Source organism: Gigantopelta aegis, chromosome 4 (genome assembly GCF_016097555.1).
Source record: "Gigantopelta aegis isolate Gae_Host chromosome 4, Gae_host_genome, whole genome shotgun sequence".
In the NCBI taxonomy this organism is placed as follows: Eukaryota; Metazoa; Mollusca; class Gastropoda; order Neomphalida; family Peltospiridae; genus Gigantopelta; species Gigantopelta aegis.
Genome location: NC_054702.1, coordinates 68,352,382 through 68,373,484, shown reverse-complemented (window position 1 = coordinate 68,373,484; position 21,103 = coordinate 68,352,382). Strand labels below are relative to the sequence as shown.

The 21,103-nt window shown below is 39.4% G+C and overlaps 1 protein-coding gene across 1 annotated transcript in view; it reads right to left on the bottom strand.

Moving 5' to 3' along the window:
- LOC121370987 overlaps nucleotides 1–4,480 on the bottom strand; it is a 29,128-nt gene extending 24,648 nt beyond the window's left edge. The window contains exon 1 of the mRNA XM_041496565.1: nucleotides 3,846–4,480. Within this exon, the coding sequence (XP_041352499.1) occupies nucleotides 3,846–3,938 (93 nt within the window). The 5' untranslated portion in view covers nucleotides 3,939–4,480. The remainder of the gene's footprint in view (nucleotides 1–3,845) is intronic.
- Between the last annotated feature and the right edge of the window lie 16,623 nt (nucleotides 4,481–21,103).

Sequence of the window (21,103 nt, the reverse complement as noted above, 5' to 3'; positions counted from 1 at the left end):
ATATATAGTAACAAGATACAACATCAGTGTTAGAATGGGTGCATAATACTTTATTTTATATAAAAACAAAAAATGAAGAAAATTCTGAGAACTCACAAATAGACAATGTTGCAATAGAATTTGTTGAGCATGCAGAAACCACTTACAAAGAAGTTTGTTTGTCTTGTTTAACGACACCAAAGCACATTGATTTATTAATCATCGGCTATTGATGTCAAACACATATGATGACATATAGTTTTAGAGAGAAAACCCGCTACATATTTTCATTAGTAGCAAGGGATCTTTTATATATATCATTCCACAGACAGGATAGCAAAGGACACGGCCTTTGATAACCAGTCGTGGCGCACTGGCTGGAACGAGTATTAGGATGAATGCATAATACTTTATTTCATATACAAACAAAAGATGAAGAAAGTTCTAGAGAACTATCACACATAGACAATGATGCAATAGTATTTGGTGAGCATGCTGATGCAGAAGCCACTCACAATAAGTGTGTGTATTTAGTTAACGACACCACTAGAGCACACTGATTTATTTATTATCGGCTATTGGATGTTAAGCATTTGGTAATTTAGAAATATAGTCTTACCCGCTTTATTAATTAGTAGCAAGGGATCTTTTACACGCATCACCCCGCAGAGAGGAGAACACATACCACGACCTTTGATATATCAGTCGTGGTGAACTGGCTGGAAACAAATAACCCAATAGGCCCACCGATGGTGATCAATCCTAAACCGAGTGCGCATCAGGCGAGCGATTTACCCCCTCTCAAATAAATAAATCTTTCGAGCATTCAAGAAGAGGCAAATTGGACCACCTCTGTTAGTATTTACTAACAGAGGTGGCGTTATTGTGCTATCGGGCATTATACCATTTCTTGTTAAATTATGGTTTGAGACAGGAATTGCCCGGTAACGTCTACAATGCAAGCTGCTGCACTGCCAGTGTCCATGTATGAGTAGACGTTGTTGGTATATAGAATCGCTGGCAAGTGGAAGAAGACATACTGAAAAGTGATTCCAGAACTTGAAGCACACACTTGCATAGTTTAGCGTAACATATCATTCAAAGCGTTAATCGTTACCCTTCAGATATGTGTCTATGACATGATCAGACAGAACTAATCATGATGGAAGTGGCAAACTCATCCTGAAGTCTACATCTACATAGTTCTGCATGCTATCAGGCAATGGTTAGGCACAATGATGAAGGGTTCGAACCTACGTTATCACAACCTTCGTATTGTGTTTGGGATTTAGTCCATGCGTAATTTCATCCAGGAACTTTAAGGCCACCTGCTCCTGATGTTGTAACTCATTTTGTGAAATGTTCATGTGTAAGCAAAGATTGCAAATGCCGAAGAAATTAGAATCAATTGAACAAATGTATTAATAGATAAAGATGATGAGACAAGAATATCACTATATCGGTATATAATTATTAACAAGAACAATAAGCAATCACTGACAGTCATAATAACTATGGGTAAACACCATGTTCACCAATGACTTATTGTTCTTTGAGTATTTTATTCCATGACAAACTTGTTTTAAGCTATTTTTATTGGTACCGTCTCTCAAAAAGTAGTTCACTATGGCATTGGTTAACCAGTGAATACAATTTGTACTATATATATACACATGTATATATACTCTTCAAAAGAAGAAACGCAAAACCACATTGTCGTAACATTTAGAAAATTGATTTAATTATTGAATGGTGAGTCCGATAATTACCAAATGTTGCAGGATTGTTCACAATTCACTCTAGTCCATTGTGAGTAAGTGATAGGACACACCACTAAGGTCAAGGTCATCTGGAGTCAATACCGGGTGTGGCCTCCGCGTGTGTTGACAACTGCCTGGCACCGCCTGCCCATTGAAGCAACCAGAGTACGGATGACGTCCTGGGGGATGGTGGCCCACTCGGCCTGCAAGGCTGCTGCCAGCTCGGGCAGGGTCTGGGGCTGTGGTTGTCGCTGTCGGAGGCGTCGGTCCAACTCGTCCCATAGATGCTCAATTGGGTTCAAATCCGGTGATATCGATGGCCAAGGAAGGACATTAATGTTGTTGTTCTGTAGGAAAGCCGTTGTGAGACGTGCTGTGTGAGGCCTGGCGTTGTCATGTTGGAACACTGCGTTGGCGTTGGCCATAACTGGAACGATGTGTGGCCGGAGGATCTGGTCAATGTAGCCCTGTGCATTCAGGTTGCCCTGCACGTGGACCAGGTCAGTTCTGCCAGTGTGTGAGATGGCTGCCCACACCATGACACTACCCCCGCCGAATCTGTCCAATTCCTGCACGCAGTTTGCCGCATAACGTTCACCACGACGCCTATACACGCGACATCTTCCATCATGACGTCGGAGCAGAAATCGGGACTCGTCACTGAACCACACCTGTCTCCATCGCAGTTGAGGCCATTGTCGATGAATCTGGCACCACTGCAGTCGGAGTCGACGGTGTTGTGGTTTTAAGATGACACCTCGAACTGGACGTCTGGCACGAATTCCTACCTCACGTAGGCGGTTCCGTACGGTCTGGTCGGATATCCTGCGCAAACCAGGTATTGCTGCGGCTGTGGAGGTGGCAGTAGTCAATCGTTCCCGAAGGTGGCGTACCCGGATGTAGCGGTCCTGCCCGGGGGTAGTGACCCGTGGTCGACCGGATCTAAGGAGGTCACGTGTTGATCCATGTTGCTGGTAACGGTCCCACAGTCTGGAGATGGTGCTTGGGGACACATGGAATGCCCTGGCCAGGCAAGCGAACACCCTGCACTTTTATACTGCCGGTGTTCATGTTGCACGTGCAGACAACGCACGTGCAGTGGTGACATGGTTTGCACGTGGCTGCGTTTTTGCGAATATTCACATTTTGGAACTTTATTGTACAGTAGCTGCGTTTTATCGAATGTAACCGTGGGAATGTGTTTGGGACATGCAATGACCTTATATTCACAAAGCATGAACCGGTAGGAAACATAAAATCGGAGTTATAACCCATTTGTACCCTTTTGCGTTTCTTTTTTTGAAGAGTATATATTGTATTTTGTTTGTGAGACTGGAAATGATATTTTACTCATACCACGAAAACCACAGCACGAAATGGCCTAAATGGGCATGCCTTGTGTTTCGTGTGTAACGGTGTTACTTACCTGTACGACAACACAAGAAAATGTGCATTATGAACAACAGTTTAATATACCTTGAGTTTAATATACCTTGTAAAGTGAAATGATTTGTTTTTAAGAATTCAAGTGCTTTGTCTTGGATTCTGTTTTGTAGCTAAATGCAGTTTTGACTACTAGTAGTTCTTTTTCGTTTTCACTGTAGTCTCAACCACTACTAATATCTACTGGCATAGTTATAGTATTTCAAAATTTTAGATGTTATCGTGCATTAAACAAACTTATCAAAAACCTGAGCCCCAATCCCTAACGTGGGTAGTGGAATAGGTGAGTCTCGTTAACAATTAAAGAAATTAAATGTACTGACAAACACATCGGAACCTCCATTCTACAAGCATATTTAAAGGAAATTGTAAAAACAAAATAATCTTCCCGCTCATTGCAGGTTTCATTCTGTATACATTGCGAATAGGCAGCTTTACTTATGGCACATGGGGACATCAAAGGCGTTAATACGTACTATATGTACGTAAAGTCCAAATAAGTTTAAAAAGAGCAGCTTATATAGCTGGAACGTGTTTCATGTCTGTACAGACCATGGGTCACAATTATCATATACTGGACAGTTCTAACAGTCGTTGATAAATCAATTTGTTGAGGTGTCTCTAATAAAAGACTCCTTTCCTGTATTACAGCACAGTACTTACCAGTTCCCGTTTCAGTGTTTCGAGAGATGCGCTGATCCTGTCAGTTGCTGCCAGGTATTCCGAACACACGACGTGCACGTCTAGCAGTGCCATGCTATAGACGTTCAACAGTCTTCTACCGATCCCCTATTGCCACAAATCTACGGCACAGATAAGTGATCTTAAATGCAAATCCATTAGAGTTGTTCTGGTTTACTGCACAGCAAATCCATACACGAGATGCAGTATGCACAACTTGTCAATAATTTAGAATCTCCATCCATTCATGTCTCGGACATGGAGAATCGGAACACGAAAGACCACCTGACAGAAACAGCACAGGACGTTAATCTGTCTTCGTCTAGCAAATCCACAAGACATTCGTTCGCGTGACAGTGCTTATTCCCCGTTCTCAGCGTCCACATCAACGCAATCAGGCGAACATCTTGTTCTTTTCTTTTTTTAAACGGCGCACGAAATCGGCCGACAAACAAATCCGAACGCCTCGGTCTGTCCGCGTAGATGCACGAGGTGTTAAACAATAAGGCGGGAGCAATCCGGCGCATTTATTCCCCACTTCGAGTGTTTACTCGACAACACTCGGCAAATAGCGCAATGATTCACAGAGACCGGGGATCTACAAATAATACGTCTTCCGTAGTATGTCAATTGACCCGGAATTACGACGGGTTGTCGATTTTTCGCGTCGAGTTGTTTTGTTAGGATATGAGTTAATATACGCATCTACGTGAGCGACACTTTCAACATGGAGGCTGCAAGTTGACAGTCACATAAGGGAGCGTCTTGACATTTTATTATTTTCTTTTTTATTATTTAAAGTTTCCTGGGGTAATGTTTGTTTACTAACTGTTCTTGAGTATAGATAATAGTTGAAGTAGGAGTGACTGGCACAGCAAGATAACGTCGTCAAAAAAGGCGTATCTTTATCCCGTCATTCATAAACGATGTCAATGATACCAATGTATCACAGAGTGCACACATTTTTATTTATTAATTTACGTAGTACACGCACTATAATGTATCACAATTTTTTTAAAGGTTTATCAAAGTGCATACATCATCCTGATTACAAAAGTAAGGTATCTATGTGCTGTACGTGTATGAAAGAAACACTTTATTGAAATAATATCCTAAACCGATATATTAATTTACCATTGGGCTACGGTCCCGCCAGAAACAGATAGGTAGATAGACAATTGGATGGATGGATGGATGGAGGGAGGGATGGTTGGATGGAGGGATGGAGGGAGGGATGGATGGATGGAGGGAGGGAGGGAGGGAGGGAGGGAGGGAGGGAGGGAGGGATGGATGGATGGATAGATAGATGGATGATGGATGGATGGATGGAGGGATGGATGGAGGGATGGATGGTTGGATGGATGGAGGGCTGGATGGAGGGAGAGATGGAGAGGTGGATGGAGGGAGGGAGGGAGGGAGGGAGGGAGGGAGGGAGGGGATGGAATGGAATGGATGGATGGATGGATGGATGGATGGATGGATGGATGGATGGATGGATGGATAGATAGATGGATGGATGATAGATGGATGGATGGATAGATGGATGGATGGATGGATGGATGGATGGATGGATGGATGAATAGATAGATGGATGATGGATGGATGGATGGATGGATAGATGGATGGGTGGATGGATGGATGGATGGATAGATGGATGGATGGATGGATGGATGGATGGATGGATGGAAAGATAGATGGATGATGGATGGATGGATGGATGGGTGGATGGATGGATGGATGGATGGATGGATAGATGGATGATGGATGGATGGATAGATGGATGGATGGATGGATGGGTGGGTGGATGGATAGTTGGGTGGGTGGGTGGGTGGATGGATGGATGGATGGATGGATGGATGGGTGGGTGGGTGGATGGCTGGCTGGCTGGCTGGATGGATGATGGGTGGGTGGGTGGGTGGATGGATGGATGGATGGATGGATGGATGGATGGATAGACAGATAGATGGATGATGGATGGATGGATGGATGGATGGATGGATAGATAGATGGATGGATGGATGGATGGATGGATGGATGGATAGATAGATAGATAGATGGATGATGGATGGATGGATGGATGGATGGATGGATGATGGATGGATGGATGGATGGATGGATGGATGGATGGATGGATGGATGGATGGATGGATGGATAGATAGATAGATGGATGGATAGATAGATTATTATAACATTTCAATTAAATCGATGAACACAAGAGATCAGCAAAATAATGTATATTTGTAGTATACTAGTATGCTAGTGTGCGAAGTATGGAATGTTGTAAACATATTTCTATTTTATTTTTATAGATAAAAGCAAATACACGTCGTGTAGTATCGAGTTTCAAATAAATCTATTACTACTTGTGAATTGATGTTTTTTGTTAGGAGGTCGTATCTAAACGACCATCGTTAATGTTATTAACTCACACACGGTCAGTTGCACCTAACAAAAAAAACTCACCAGGTGTCGTAAGGAAGGGTCTATTAATAGGTAAATAAAGAATTAAAAAGATGGATCGCTACTTCGTTCGTCTACTTTTAAGCGCTGAAGGTACATATAAACACGTCTTTTTGTGTGAGCAACAAACAAATGTCATGGACTGTTAGCAAGTAATAGCGAGAAGAAATATGTGTCGCATTATCAAGCGATTTCTATTAAAGCGAACATAAAACATGATTGAGTACGGGTCATAAATTTACGATGTTAACGAACTGGATGTATTTAGAGAAAAACAAGATAATTTATGTATTAAAGAGGATAAAAACGTAGTTTAGCTGTGGGCAGAGATATGTCTGAGTTAGACATAAGCCGACAGCTTCTAATAGGACTTCATCGTATGGCGAGACATTGTTCTTAATTTTTTAAATGTAATTTTAAAAAAGAAAAGAAATCGGATTAAAAACATATGTGGATGTTAATTATTGTATATTTTTTATCTTTAGTCCTCTTAGCCGATTTTGAGGGGCAGGAGTTAGCCCAGTCGGTTGAATGCTCGCTTGAGGTGCTTACGTCGCAGGATCGAACCACCTCGGAGGATCCATTCTTCCGATTGGGTTTTTTCTCGTTCCAACCAGTGCACCACAACTGAAGAAAGGTCGTGGTATGTGTTTTCCTGTCTGTGGAAAGTGCGTATGAAAGATCCCTTGCTGCATTAGAAACAAATGTAACAGGTTTCCTCTGATGACTATGAGTCAGAATTACCAATAGCCGACAATTAATTAATCCAGTGGTATCATTAAACAAAACAAACTTTAACTTAGCCTGTTCATACTGGCAAATTAGATTGTTTTGAAATGGCTCATCTCATTATGCAGAATTTTTAAAATGTAAAGCGGATAAAAAACACCTTTATCGATTTAAAAAGTAATCTTTTAATGCTATAACTTATTTATATTTTATCTTTAGTTCACACTAGTTGTTTAGATCAATTTGAAACTAATTTAACCCCTTGAAACGGTAGTGTATGCAGTTATGTAGCAAATAGCAGTCTAGTGAACTTTTCATATTGATTTTGAAAACTTGTTATTTTTTACTTCCTTAGATGACAAGGGACCAAAAAAAAGTTGTTTCCAATTTTTCTATTCATGAATATTGGCAAAATCCATGATGGCCGCCGTACGGTACCCAAAATCTTATTATTGTCATATCTTTGCCAATAAATAACTTATCGACTCGAAAACCCCATCTTTTTGTATGTTTTCAAGGACAAGGAAGCTATTGAAATCATCATTTATTGGAAAAAGTGAAGAGAACAAATAATTTTGATCATGTATACCTCAAAATGTCGCCTGCGGACATCAACAAAATTTGAATTTCTCATATATTTCTGAAAAAATGGAAACAACTTAGTTTTGGTCCCTTGACATTTTAAGAAAAGCATATGTAAACAATCACATGTTTATAAAACAATCATAATTTATTTGACAAACTGAACATAAAAAAGTGTGATGTTTAATCACTGTTTTCGCTTTCCCATTCATCCTCTTCGTCACTCGGAATATCACCCATCACAATGTTACTGCATGAAAGAAACCTAATTATTTGGTATAAGCATAGTAATTATTCATCACTATTCAGAAATGATATAATAACGAGCCCATTATGTACTTTATCACACATGAATGTGCATTGTTTAGTCACTATTTTCACCATCAAATTCGTCCTCTTCGTCACTCAGGATATCACCCGTCACAATGTTATTGCAGGTTTCCTCGGCTCCTTCACACTTGCATAGTTCTGTGCAGGTCAGATTGTGGGTCTTGCATGAGCACCTCTGACGGCATTTGCTAACCCCGCATGTGCACTTTACAAGTTCTACAAAAGCTTCTAGTGCTGGATGTACCTTTGACACTACAGGTACATATCTGCCATTATCTTGACGATGCCACCCTAGAGTTTCTGGATCTAATATCTCTGGTTCAGCTACCAAATTCTGCAACCAGATGTTGGCCTGAAGATGTGCACGCAATATGTGCTCAGTGATGGCTCCCTGAGTGGGAAACAGTTTCTCTACACCTTGGTTAGATTTGAGCTGTTTGAACATGTGCCATCTAAGAGCCCTGGCAGTTGAAATGTTTGGGTTAAAGAGTTGACACACAAACTTTTCACAATCAGAAAAACACAGAGTCGGATGACTGCACTCCAACACCAAGTCCGACAATTGCACTGATAACATCTACGCTAGCCCTTATAAAGACATGGAAGCAAGTTGGCTTTCCTTTTCCACGGATATGACCAGTATTATCAGCACCAGTAAGAGCATGAAATCCTGGTAGTGCTGCTGCCTTTGCTGGACCCAGAGCATCGTAAACTGGCTTGAGTTTTATCTTTCTTCTGTGTCACATGAATAAATGTGTACAACCGTACCCAAGTGACTCAATGCCACAGCATACAGTATGAGGAGTGTATCTGCTTCTTCTTGTCTACTTACAATATTCACCATGTCTGGTCTTCCATGCTACAGCTATGGCTGTGTACCAAAGAGAGCCTACTATCATGGAGGATAGCTATCATAATACAGTCGCAGGATCAGTGACACCCACAACCAATAAGACTTCAAGGTCTTTGAAGGATGTCCCAAGCACAGTCATACCTCTCATACCAAGTAGGATCAGTGGAAGTCCCCAACCACGAACTAGTCCACGCTATAAGGATTTCAAGTTAGGATGCAACGAAAATGAACTCCTGAGGTCAGAGGTACATGACATAGCATGGTATTTGGTACTGCACTACCATCGTGATGCTGCCATGCCAGCAAGTCAAACTCCTGGACAATCTCAAAGCTTGATAGCAAAGAATAGTGACCATGCGCTACCCCAACCTATACCGGTCTGGGCAACATACAATTCAAGTTTGTCTGCATCCTCCTCCAAACATGACACCCTTAATTTGGACAAGGTCCATCCACTCCCACATATTAATTCACCAGCTTATGAGTGGACAACCCTTACAACTGCCCTTGTCCAAATCTGCAATCTCAATAAAATAGTTGAAAACAACCCACCTGACAACAATGAACCAATTCTTGTGTGGCTAGATATGGATTTGTACAAACGAGTGCGTAAGCTCTCATTTCTGGACCTGCAGTTTGATATCAAAGTTATCCCTAGCCCTGCTCAATTTCACATAGTGCTGTGTGCCTTACGATGTCTCGGAGCCACACTGGACAGCAGTGGTCTGGATGAGGCCTGGGTAACAGCTGGGCTCTACAGTAGCATTACTGTTGTACAAATCTTAAATGGCAAGCACCACAACAGGGCCGTGAATGCTCATCAAATAACGCTGCAAGTTTTGTTTGACTTGTGGATTGATGCATTCTTTGAACATAAGCCAATGCTTCATCAAAAAATGATGACAACAATAGAACAAGTGAGGAAAGCATGCGGAAACGAACTTGGCATAGCACGGGCTCATAGCGAACTTGTGAGAATGCTTGAGGATCTGAAACTAAAGGAACAATTGGAAGAGTTTGACAGGAACAATGAGAAATATCCTATGTACACATGGACACGAATGTATATGAAACAAATCGTAAATCTCCTGGATTTCATTCGAGGTACACGGAATCGCAACTGGGTCTTGCATCTTGCTTCCTTGGAGAAGATGTGTATCTACTTCTTTGCCTTCAATAGGCATGACTATGCACAAAATGTTCCAAAATACATCACATCTCCAGGCCAACATCTGGTTGCAAGATTTGGTAGCTGAACCAGAGATATTAGATCCAGAAACTCTAGTGTGGCATCGTCGATAATGGCAGATATGTACCTGTAGTGTCAAAGGTACCTCCAGCACCAGAAGCTGTTGTAGAACTTGTAAAGTGCACATGCGGGGTTAGCAAATGCCGTCAGAGGTGCTTATGCAAGACCCACAATCTGACCTGCACAGAACTATGCAAGTGTGAAGGAGCCGAGGAAACCTGCAATAACATTGTGACGGGTGATATCCTGAGTGACGAAGAGGACGAATTTGATGGTGAAAATAGTGACTAATCAATGCATATTCATGTGTGATAAAGTACATAATGGGCTCGTTATTATATCATTTCTGAATAGTGATGAATAATTACTATGCTTATACCAAATAATTAGGTTTCTTTCATGCAGTAACATTGTGATGGGTGATATCCCGAGTGACGAAGAGGATGAATGTGAAAGCGAAAACAGTGACTAAACATCACACTTTTTTATGTTCAGTTTGTCAAATAAATTATGAATGTTTTATAAACATGTGATTGTTTACATATGCTTTCTTAAAATGTCAAGGGACCAAAACTAAGTTGTTTCCATTTTTTCAGAAATATATGAGAGATTCAAATTTTGTTGATGTCCGCAGGCGACATTTTGAGGTATACATGATCAAAATTATTTGTTCTCTTCACTTTTTCCAATAAATGATGATTCCAATGGCTTCCTTGTCCTTGAAAACATACAAAAAGATGTTTTTTTCGAGTCGATAAGTTATTTATTGGCAAAGATATGACAATAATAAGATTTTGGGTACCGTACGGCGACCATCTTGGATTTTGCCAATATCCATGAATAGAAAAATTGGAAACAACGTTTTTTTGGTCCCTTGTCATCTAAGGAAGTAAAAAAAAATAACAAGTTTCCAAAATCAATATGAAAAGTTCACTAAATTACACAATAACATGTACTAGTTTAGCTGTTGTCACTACAGAGTTGTCAAGATATGACACCGTTGCAAGTAAAACGATATGTGAACCGTTTTGACACTGAAACGCATCCATCTTAGTTTTCTCTGTTAACGCTTTAATATGATTCAAAGAAAAGAAAGAAATGTTTTATTTAACGACGCACTCAACACATTCCATTTACGGTTATATGGCGTCAGACATATGGTTAAGGACCACACAGATTTTGAGAAGAAACACGCTGTCGCCACTACATGGGCTACTCTTTCCGATTAGCAGCAAGGGATCTTTTATTTGCGCTTCCCACAGGCAGGATAGCACAAACCATGGCCTTTGTTGAACCAGTTATGGAGCACTGTTCGGTGCAAGTGGTTTACACCTACCCACTGAGCCTTGCGGAGCACTCACTCAAGGTTTGGATCGGTATCTGGATTAAAAATCCCATGCCTCGATTGGGATCCGAACCCAGTACCTACCAGCTTGTATACCGATGGCCTAACCACGACGCCACCGAGGCCGGTATGATTCAAAGAAAACACACTGGATGCGCACGTGCAGTCTTCGTTTGTTTACTTAAAATCTTTAAGCAGTCAACCGTAAAACCTATAACAGAAGCACGAAAATAAATACATAATAACAATCACGTCGTCGTTATCATCATCATCATCATCATCATCATCATCATCATCATCACCACCACCATCATCACCATCATCATTATCACAACCATCATCGTCGTCGTCGTCGTTAAAATGAGCATTACCATCATCATAAAGATCATGAACATAAGAACCAGCATGAACATTGACAGCAATAGCAGCATTATAAGAATAAACAGCTTAATGATAATAACTATAAAACATGTTTTATCCTGCAATCACTAGAAGTAGTAACAAGATATATGTATTCTCTTTACCACAGCGAACGCTATTTTTCATACTATGAAATTTATTACAAGTTATTTATTTCTGAGCCGATTGATTTGTAAATTGCACAGAAAAATAGTATTTTCTTGTTATTTCGAAAACACTTTTACTTTTCTTCTTACGTCAAACCAAAGTGAGATTATTTACAAAATAACAGTTTTAAAGAAGGATGGGACGATAAATTTCTATATTTTCGGCCACTGACCAAAAATATAGCTTTTTGGAGCGGAACCACTGTTACACGATGATCAGCAAAGGCACGGCGTATTACTTAATTCTACATAGTATTTATTTCCAATTAATGGTTTTGATTTTCTAAAAACGTTTTGAAATCAATTTTTGTTTTAAATAAATAAATAAATAAATTGTTGTTATTTAAGAACTATTTTGTTTTAGTGTATAGATATTATGGGCCATAAGTCATTCAACACACGTGAGCCTAATACCCTAGTAACCAGTTATTCTCTATATAATCATAATCTTCATACTCATAACTCGTAATCATTATAATCATCATCATCATCATCATCATCATCATCATCATCTTCTTTATACAATTCACCATTGTCATAATCATAATCTTCGTTGTCATCATCTCATAGATCGTCATCGTTTATCTTATGAACGTTGTTACACCAAGTTTGAATGTTGATCGTCTTATAAAAAAGTTTTTTGTTTTGTTTAACGACATCACTAGAGCACATTAATTTATTAATGATCGGCTATTGGATGTCAAACATTTAGTAATTCTTACATATAGTCTTAGAGAGGAAACCCGCTACATTTTCTTCTATTAGTAGCAAGGGATCGTTCATAGTCTAATCTGCGAGTGTATAAATCGAAGTCTTTCTTTGCATCTCTTTAAAAGTTTTACACAGTCGATAGCTAGCTTCATTAACTTCGTTTCGTGTTATTTGTAAAGTACAGATTTCGAAGGGAGTGAGGTCTTTCAGTCGAGAGAGAGAATTTCGGCCTTTAAGGTCCGCCCTTTAGGCGCGTGCCTCCTGGTCTTCTCAGCTCGAGTCAACAGTCGTCTGACATTTCGTACAAACCCACTGACACGTACGAACGACCGCAACCCTTTCAAGTGACTTCAGAAAATGCAAATCTTTTCTTTTGTTAAACGTGGAAGGTTTAAACAGATTATTCAACTTAACATACTGTTGTCGATAGGTTTAACTTCTTGTTGTCTACTTAAATCAGGAGATTCCATTTCATTACTTAACATCCATCGATTAATGTTTGTTTAATACGTTTAAATATTGGTTTTCAAAATACTAACTTTACTACAAGAAACTGGAACATTTATATAAACCTATGTTCGCATCCATGTGTTATGTTTAATTATTCCTTCCCTTACATGATACTTCATCCTTCAGTTAGCACGAAAAGCTGTATAAATTATGCATCGCTTCATATCAGCATGGGGCTTCCATTTTTGTAGGGACAGGCTGATTTTGAACGAAACTTCCCGAATCTGGATAAATATAGAATAAAAGGTTACTACGTTTTGATATCGAGGATATTTGCCGAGGTTTAGATAACGGTGTAACAGGCAAGCTTCAGAATGTAGTAACATGATTTATTTTTTGTATCATGCAACCATGCTTCCTGTGACTTGATAACTTCTACATGATAATTCAGTGTTATTATGTCACTGCTTGATAACACCTCCATTGCTAGCATGATAACTTTGTATTGACATTGCTATGTGTTATCAGGTTACTAGGAAATGAATTCTACGCATGACAGTAGGTTAACAGGTTAATAAATCCACCTCCTGTTTTTCAATTATCCATTGTTCGCTTCCATTCAGAACGAGCCAGCGTTTTGAATTAAACATTTTAAAACAAAAAGGCAAATAGCTTCCTGCAAAACATGTTTACACTGGAACAGCGTCTGACGTCACAGTCACCAGCAGCCAGTGATGTAGATCTTCACATCATACATAAACATGCGTTTATTTTCACAGAAAAACATACACAAATTGTAATGTTGTGACACAACAGACTTTGAAATATAATCAAAGTATTTTATAAATAAAAATTATAGACACATAACGTATCTGGCTGGCTATGCTATGCCAAGATGTTTCCGATCACCTGCTACCATCCGACTTCCGGTAGTAATTTCTATACAATAAGACTATTAGTTTTTATACCGCTTTTGACTGAAACATATTACAAAAATAGAAATTTCAGGGGCTGCATAATAAAAACAAATATCAGGTTACAATGTTTTGATATCATAATCATTTGGCCCTGTTCGATAACGGTTATACCGTTATCTAAACCTTGCCAAATAACCACGATATCAAAACGTAGTAACCTGATATTTTATATTTATTCATATTAATTAGCATTAGGCCTACAGCCAAACGGCTATGTAGGGTCACAATCAAATCACTACGCATTTCTACATGGATTACAACTAATATTGTGGGTAGAATGATGGAAATACATGGTGAAAAGGTTTAAAGCGAGGTCACTTTGCCCGACTATCTATAATTTTTGTCCGAATTTGAGGATTTATTAAACCTGTAAGTGTGTTTGTATTTTGCATAGGAGATGATGCTATAATACGAAGTGGGATAAGATTGTAGCTTTAATGAGACTGTTCTCAGTTTCCTGGTATTGTAAAATGTCTCCGACTAAAAAATATTTGTTTAATAACGTCGACATCTCAACACACACACACACACACACACACACACACACACACACACACGTGTGTGTGTGTGTGTGTGTGTATAGATATATATATATATATGTGTGTGTGTGTGTGTATGTGTGTGTGTGAGTGTGTATGTGTATGTGTATGTGTACATGTATATATATATATTTAGCGGTTTAGTGTCTAACCTTAGTCATAAGTATATATTTATTACAGTTATGAAATTTGGTCCAGTGTTATGGAAAAAACGTCTGTCACCTTAAATGCGCTCAATCACGGATGGTTGACCTAATTATTGACCCAACGAAGTATTATATGACAATATATACATTTGATTTGTACCTAAAAGTACTTTATTGAACCATCTACATAACCAGCATATTCCACTTATCATTGATATTTTATAAAAGTAATTGAATTATGTCGACGATCCATAATTTTGAGAAAAATAACGGCTATTTGGAGAGCAGAGGTGTGACGTATTAGTTTGAGTCATGTGACGGGCATCCCTCGAATAACCAGTGTCAAAACGATTTATCAAGCTCGTGTAACGAGAACGCTTGACCGTCCTCTGCAACGTAAAGAGAAAACAAATCCCAATAATGAAAATAAGTTATTAAAAATTAATTTGGGGTGGTGGTGGTGGTGGTGGTATATGAATCTAGCGGACCCTTTTGTGTACGTTTTTCATAGACATATGAATAGCGTAGAGTTATATTGCCCCTTCAGAACTAACACAAAATTAATAATAATAAATAAATAAATAAATAAATAAATAAAAATAAAAATTACAAATTATCAGCTGCTGAGGTAGGTTATCTGAAAGAGAAACTTCGGACAGTACACAAACTAACAACAGGGCTTGAACTTAATAATTTTTCACTGATTTCAATTTTGAGGCTCCTTAAGTAAAACATTTTAAAAGTTAATTTCACCGCAAATAAATATGACTAAAAGGTTATTTTGCTGTATTTAGTCATATTTCAAATGCGCAAAATTGCAAGGGGCAATAAAACTCAAAATACATATTTTTTATACCAGTAACGCTGAGACCACTCTCGGGTCCCCCTCTAAATTCATGTAATGTTTCTGTAACAACCGCCCCCACCAACCCCACCGCGACGTAATTTTACAAACATAATAATAATAATAATAATAATAATAATAATAAGGTATTATTATTATTATTATTACTAGTATTATTATTATTAGCCTATTACTACCTTTGTGGGGTGGAGGGGGCGGTGTTTTATCGGGGGGTGGGGTTGGCTATAAAAATGCAAGATTAACGTGCGTGCACACACGCACAAAAGGCATGATGAACTTGTCCCTGCACGTAGAACTGGATTCAACTGGGTTAAAGCCGCACACCCTAGTTCCATCCAGCGAAAATAAATTATAATTTGGTTAATCTACAAACCTGTAACACACTTAGATCACGTTTTTATCAAATGGAGTGAAAAAGCAGGTTTTATATCGATAAATACCATGGGAATCCCCATGTCCCAATTGCTTGAAATAATTTTGAAAGTTAGTATTCTGATGTCACCGGTAGATGTTGCTCGAAGCACAACAATGCCTACGTCATGACAAATTTCACAGAGTGCGCACAGACTTGGGGTGCATTCTTTTCACCTCTCCTGGACATGTTCCAACTGTTCTGTCCTGGTTGTATCCCCTCTCCAGATATCGTAAGACTTAGCAAAAGTATTGGTTTTAAGGGTTTGTAACGTTTTGTATTGAGACACTTACTTGTCTGAACTTTATTGTTACTGAAAATGTTCACGAACTGTGAAGAAAAATCTCACAAATGAACAACAACAAATCGGATGTTGATTGCGCGAACCGTGCACGAGAAAACAAACCGAACCAAAATGATAACGGTCACGTGGTATACCAACATCTGTGACGTTTACACAGGAAGATTCCCTCTAAAAATAGATTGGACCTCGCTTGCTTAACGGTTTTTTCTCGATAGCACGTCTTGTGAAAAAATGCAAAAAATGCATTTCGTGGTTTTACAAACATCAGGATTACCAAAAAGCACTTCAGGTGAATGGAAATGTGTATTCTAAATAATAAAATGTAAGTAAAGTGCAATTTAAATTGTGAAAAATGGGGTTTAATAGCGAAAAACAACGCCGTAATGGTTAACAAATAACTGTAACTAGGGTGTGTCTCTTTAAGTAATAATTAAGCCAACCTTTGGACGGCAAAACATGCGACTGGGTTCTTTTTTTTTTTTTTTTTTTTTTTTTTTTTAACGCTGTACATTAAACCGAATGACCACTTTGCGAATCAGTCAAAATAATTTGCAAACGTTTAACGAAAAACGGCTGGCTGGTCGTATGCCACAATTGTGACGCTGGAAAACATGTTATCCGTTTTCGAACCAAGCACTATAGCGTTGTAACCGTCAAGACTCTCTCCCCTGCTAAATTCCATGCACACGCGTCTGATAATAATAATAATAATAATAATAATAATAATAATAATAATAATTATAAATAATAATAAATGGTGAGAAAATGTTCCGACTGTTTATTATTTTATTTCAGCGTATTCGCAGTTATTTTCGTCATGAAATAATATAATTTATTTTATTATTTAATTATATAGCCGGCCAAGTCTCTATACACGGCGGTCGTTTATATAAAATTCAAAAATAGGCCTACATTATACGGTTGTTGTATATACAGCCTCATCACTACGAGTCTGTTTTGCCGTATTTTTTAAATAACTTTTCACAAGAAGAATTCCAAATTTAAAAAATGAAGCGTGTCATGGAATTGCCTCGATCGTAGTTCAATTAAAATGATAGCCCGTGTACTCTGCCGTTCGAGGAAAGAAAGGAATGTTTGATTTAACGACGCACTCAACACATTTTATTTACGGTTATATGGCGTCAGACAAATGGTTAAGGACCACACAGATTTTGAGAGGAAACCCGCTGTCGCCACTATATGGGCTACTCTTCCGATTAGCAGCAAGGGATCTTTTATTTGCGCTTCCCACAGGCAGAATAGCACAAACCATGGCTTTTGTTGAACCGGTTATGGATCACTGGTCGGTGCAAGTGGTTTACACTTACCCATTGAGCCTTGTGGAGCACTCACTCAGGGTTTGGAGTCGGTATCTGGATTTAAAATCCCATGCCTCGACTGGGATCCGAACCCAGTACCTACCAGCCTGTAGACCGATGGCCTACCACAACGCCACAGAGGCCGGTCTGCCGTTCGAGAGCTAGACGGACATTTGGACGGTTATGATCGCGAATAGTACTCAGGCTAAGACAAAAACATACAGACATGTAGATTAATACATCAGTTATGGACCTCTGGTTAGAACGGGAAATAATCGACAGTCTTGTCGAAAAAAGATTGATCCAAAAACCCCATCGTACCTCAGTCGAACTCACTTACGAACTACAGCCCAAATTTTATACACAAACTTGTTACAGGGACATAACTCTTGTATGTTCAACAAAATATTATTTATCTGCCTTGCGTTTCGTTTGTTATATTTGCCATTATATATACAGCAAAATGGATTAATTTTATCTTTCAGTTAAATTATTAAGTTTGATCTATTTTTTCATCCAATTCCTTCCACTTTCTTTATTCTTTTAGGCCAACGTCTGTTTTGATAAATGTTTTTGGAAGGCAGATGCGAGTAAGGGCTTAAATATCGTTTTGATATGATTTTCATATACCGATACATTGGTATTTGGAATAGAAACCAACTTGTTCGATATTGGAGAGACACTTTAGTCCTGGACACTAGGGCATCCACGAGTCCAAAATATTAGACTCGAGAGTCAAACACGACCCGGACACGAGTACCCGACACATGCACTAGATGATAATGAGACTAAGGAATAAAGTAAAATAGCATTAGGCATCCTTATTCCAGCGCCGAACATGGATGTCAAATCATGCCATTGTATTGCATTGCAGACATTCTCATAGCCCTGTAATGTAACCGGCTGCAAGCATATGGCAAAACGACGTATCAAATATAATTAAATGAGAATGCTCTTCCTTGCACGGTGCTTGAACCTTAATTGGATATAGGCACGTCAATATGTTATCCTATCCTATCATATTCCTTGAAAGGGTACTCTAGTCCTGTGAACAGACTCTCGTCTTGTTAGACTCGACCCGTGCCCGAGTACTCGAGTACTCGTGGAGACCCTACTGGACTCTGTCTTAAAACTGATACTGTAATATTGCTTGTGAGTAAAATTGTCATACTGTACACACACAACCCCCCCTCCCCCAACCCCCCACACCCCCCCAAAAGCCCCCCTTCCCCAACAAATCCCCCGAACACACCCCAATATTATGTTCTATCAAAATAGTTCTCCAAAATATAATTATGATGCAATAAATGTAAACTGCAGTACTTGATATCGCAAATAAGACCACAGTATATACGCAAAACAGTACCACAGTGATGAAATTTTGAAACTCAAAAACGTCCACAGGTTGTATATTTACTATATTTACAATTTCAGCCAAATGAATAGCTATTTAAAGCCAGAGTCAGTTGTGAAATATAATATCTATATATTTTTTGTAACTTTCACTGAGCTGGCTATGTGGAAAAAACGAAATCTTATGAAGTTCTCAAGTTTTCTTCCCACATTAAACACACTGCCATCAAGGTGAAACTTTAAACGGTATTGTTATAAAATCTGACGGAAAAGGAAAACTAATAGATATGACAAATAGCTATTCTCTTACCATAGCTGTACCTCGTGTACACGGAATAGTGAGGAAACACAAAACAGCCCAACAGGTTTAACGCAAGTTTCATTTCATTACAACTTATTTCCGTGCTTATATTCAATTAAGGTTCAAGCACGCTGTCCTGGGCACACACCTCAGCTATCTGGGCTGTCTGTCCAGGACAGTGAGTTAGTTGTTGGTTGTTAGAGGTTAGTGAGAGAGAAGAGAGTATAGTGGTCTTACACCTACCCATTGAGTCGATAAAACTCGCTCTGGGTGGGAGCCAATACCGGGCTGCGAACCCAGTACCTACCGGTCTTATGTCCGATGGCTTAACCACGACATCACCGAGGCCGGTAACGCAAATAACAACGTCCATAGTGTGGACACTAGACAGTATAGCACAACACCAGGTCAGTAGGAACCAAGAAGAAGGAAGGGGGAGCGAAAATGCGCGATATTTTCTCCTACTCTCTTTATATATAAATATATCCCCTCCCCACACACACACACGCCCACCCACACACACAGACACCGATATCGTTTGTACGGCCCTGCACACACCACGACGCTTGATGTGCCAGTTATGGAGCATTGAAGGATGAAAACTGTATATAGTTAACACGCCCTTCAATCTACATCATATAATAATTATAATAGTTTAGTCCAATGCGCGGGAAAAAAAAGAGAGTTTACATCAGTTCATTTGTGCTGAATACAGGCGCGTGTGCACAACATTATGTGGGAGGACTGTTGGTATAGACTATGCGGCCTCGGTGGGTTCGTGGTCAAGCCGTCGGTCATAAAGCTTGTACGTACATGGTTTGAGAGAGAGAGAGAGAGAGAGAGAGAGAGAGAGAGAGAGAGAGAGAGAGAGAGAGAGAGAGAGAGAGAGAGAGAGAGAGAGAGAGAGAGAGAGAGAGAGAGAGAGAGAGAGAGAGAGAGAGCGAGAGAGAAAGAGATAGAGAGAGCGAGAGAGAGAGAGAGAGAGAGAGAGAGAGAGAGAGAGAGAGAGAGAGAGAGAGAGAGAGAGAGAGAGAGAGAGAGAGAGAGAGAGAGAGAGAGAGAGAGTAGAGACGAGGCGAAAGGAAAGATAGGAGGAAGGGATGTAGAAAAGATAGAAATACATATATATATGCTCGATAGAGATAAAAGAGAGAAATGCATAATAAATACACAAACATATAAACGTACGTACATACAGAAGACATAACCAGAGACGGACTAAGTATGCAGGGACTTAGCTAAAGGGGTGACATGGGTTGTGGTTACGACGTCAACGATTGAAAACCACTGTAACCTTTGTGGGTAAAGCACCTCCAAGCATGTGGGAGATCACATGTCATTCACCGAAAATGTAAAGAACGCACCACTTCGAGCAGAATAGAAAATCCTAGCACCACCAGCTCATTAGTGAAATAGTAGACACGCGCCTGACGCAGATTCCATTTGTTCGTAATCCGTATGCATATAGAGTGATCGGATATGCATATGAACACGCGTATGGACATGCATAAATTGAATTTACTCATTCTGTTTGTATAGAAAGTGATTATTACGGATTACGCGTTACGGATTACGTATACGTATATGCATACGGATTATGGACAAATGGAATTTGGACCTTATGTTACCCTTATGTTTGCGCCTTATTTTACGCCTTATGTTACCCTGGTATGTGTGTGTGTGTGTGTGTGTGTGTGTGTGTGTGTGTGTGTGTGTTTTCGCGCGCGCATGTGCGATGTGTGTGTGTG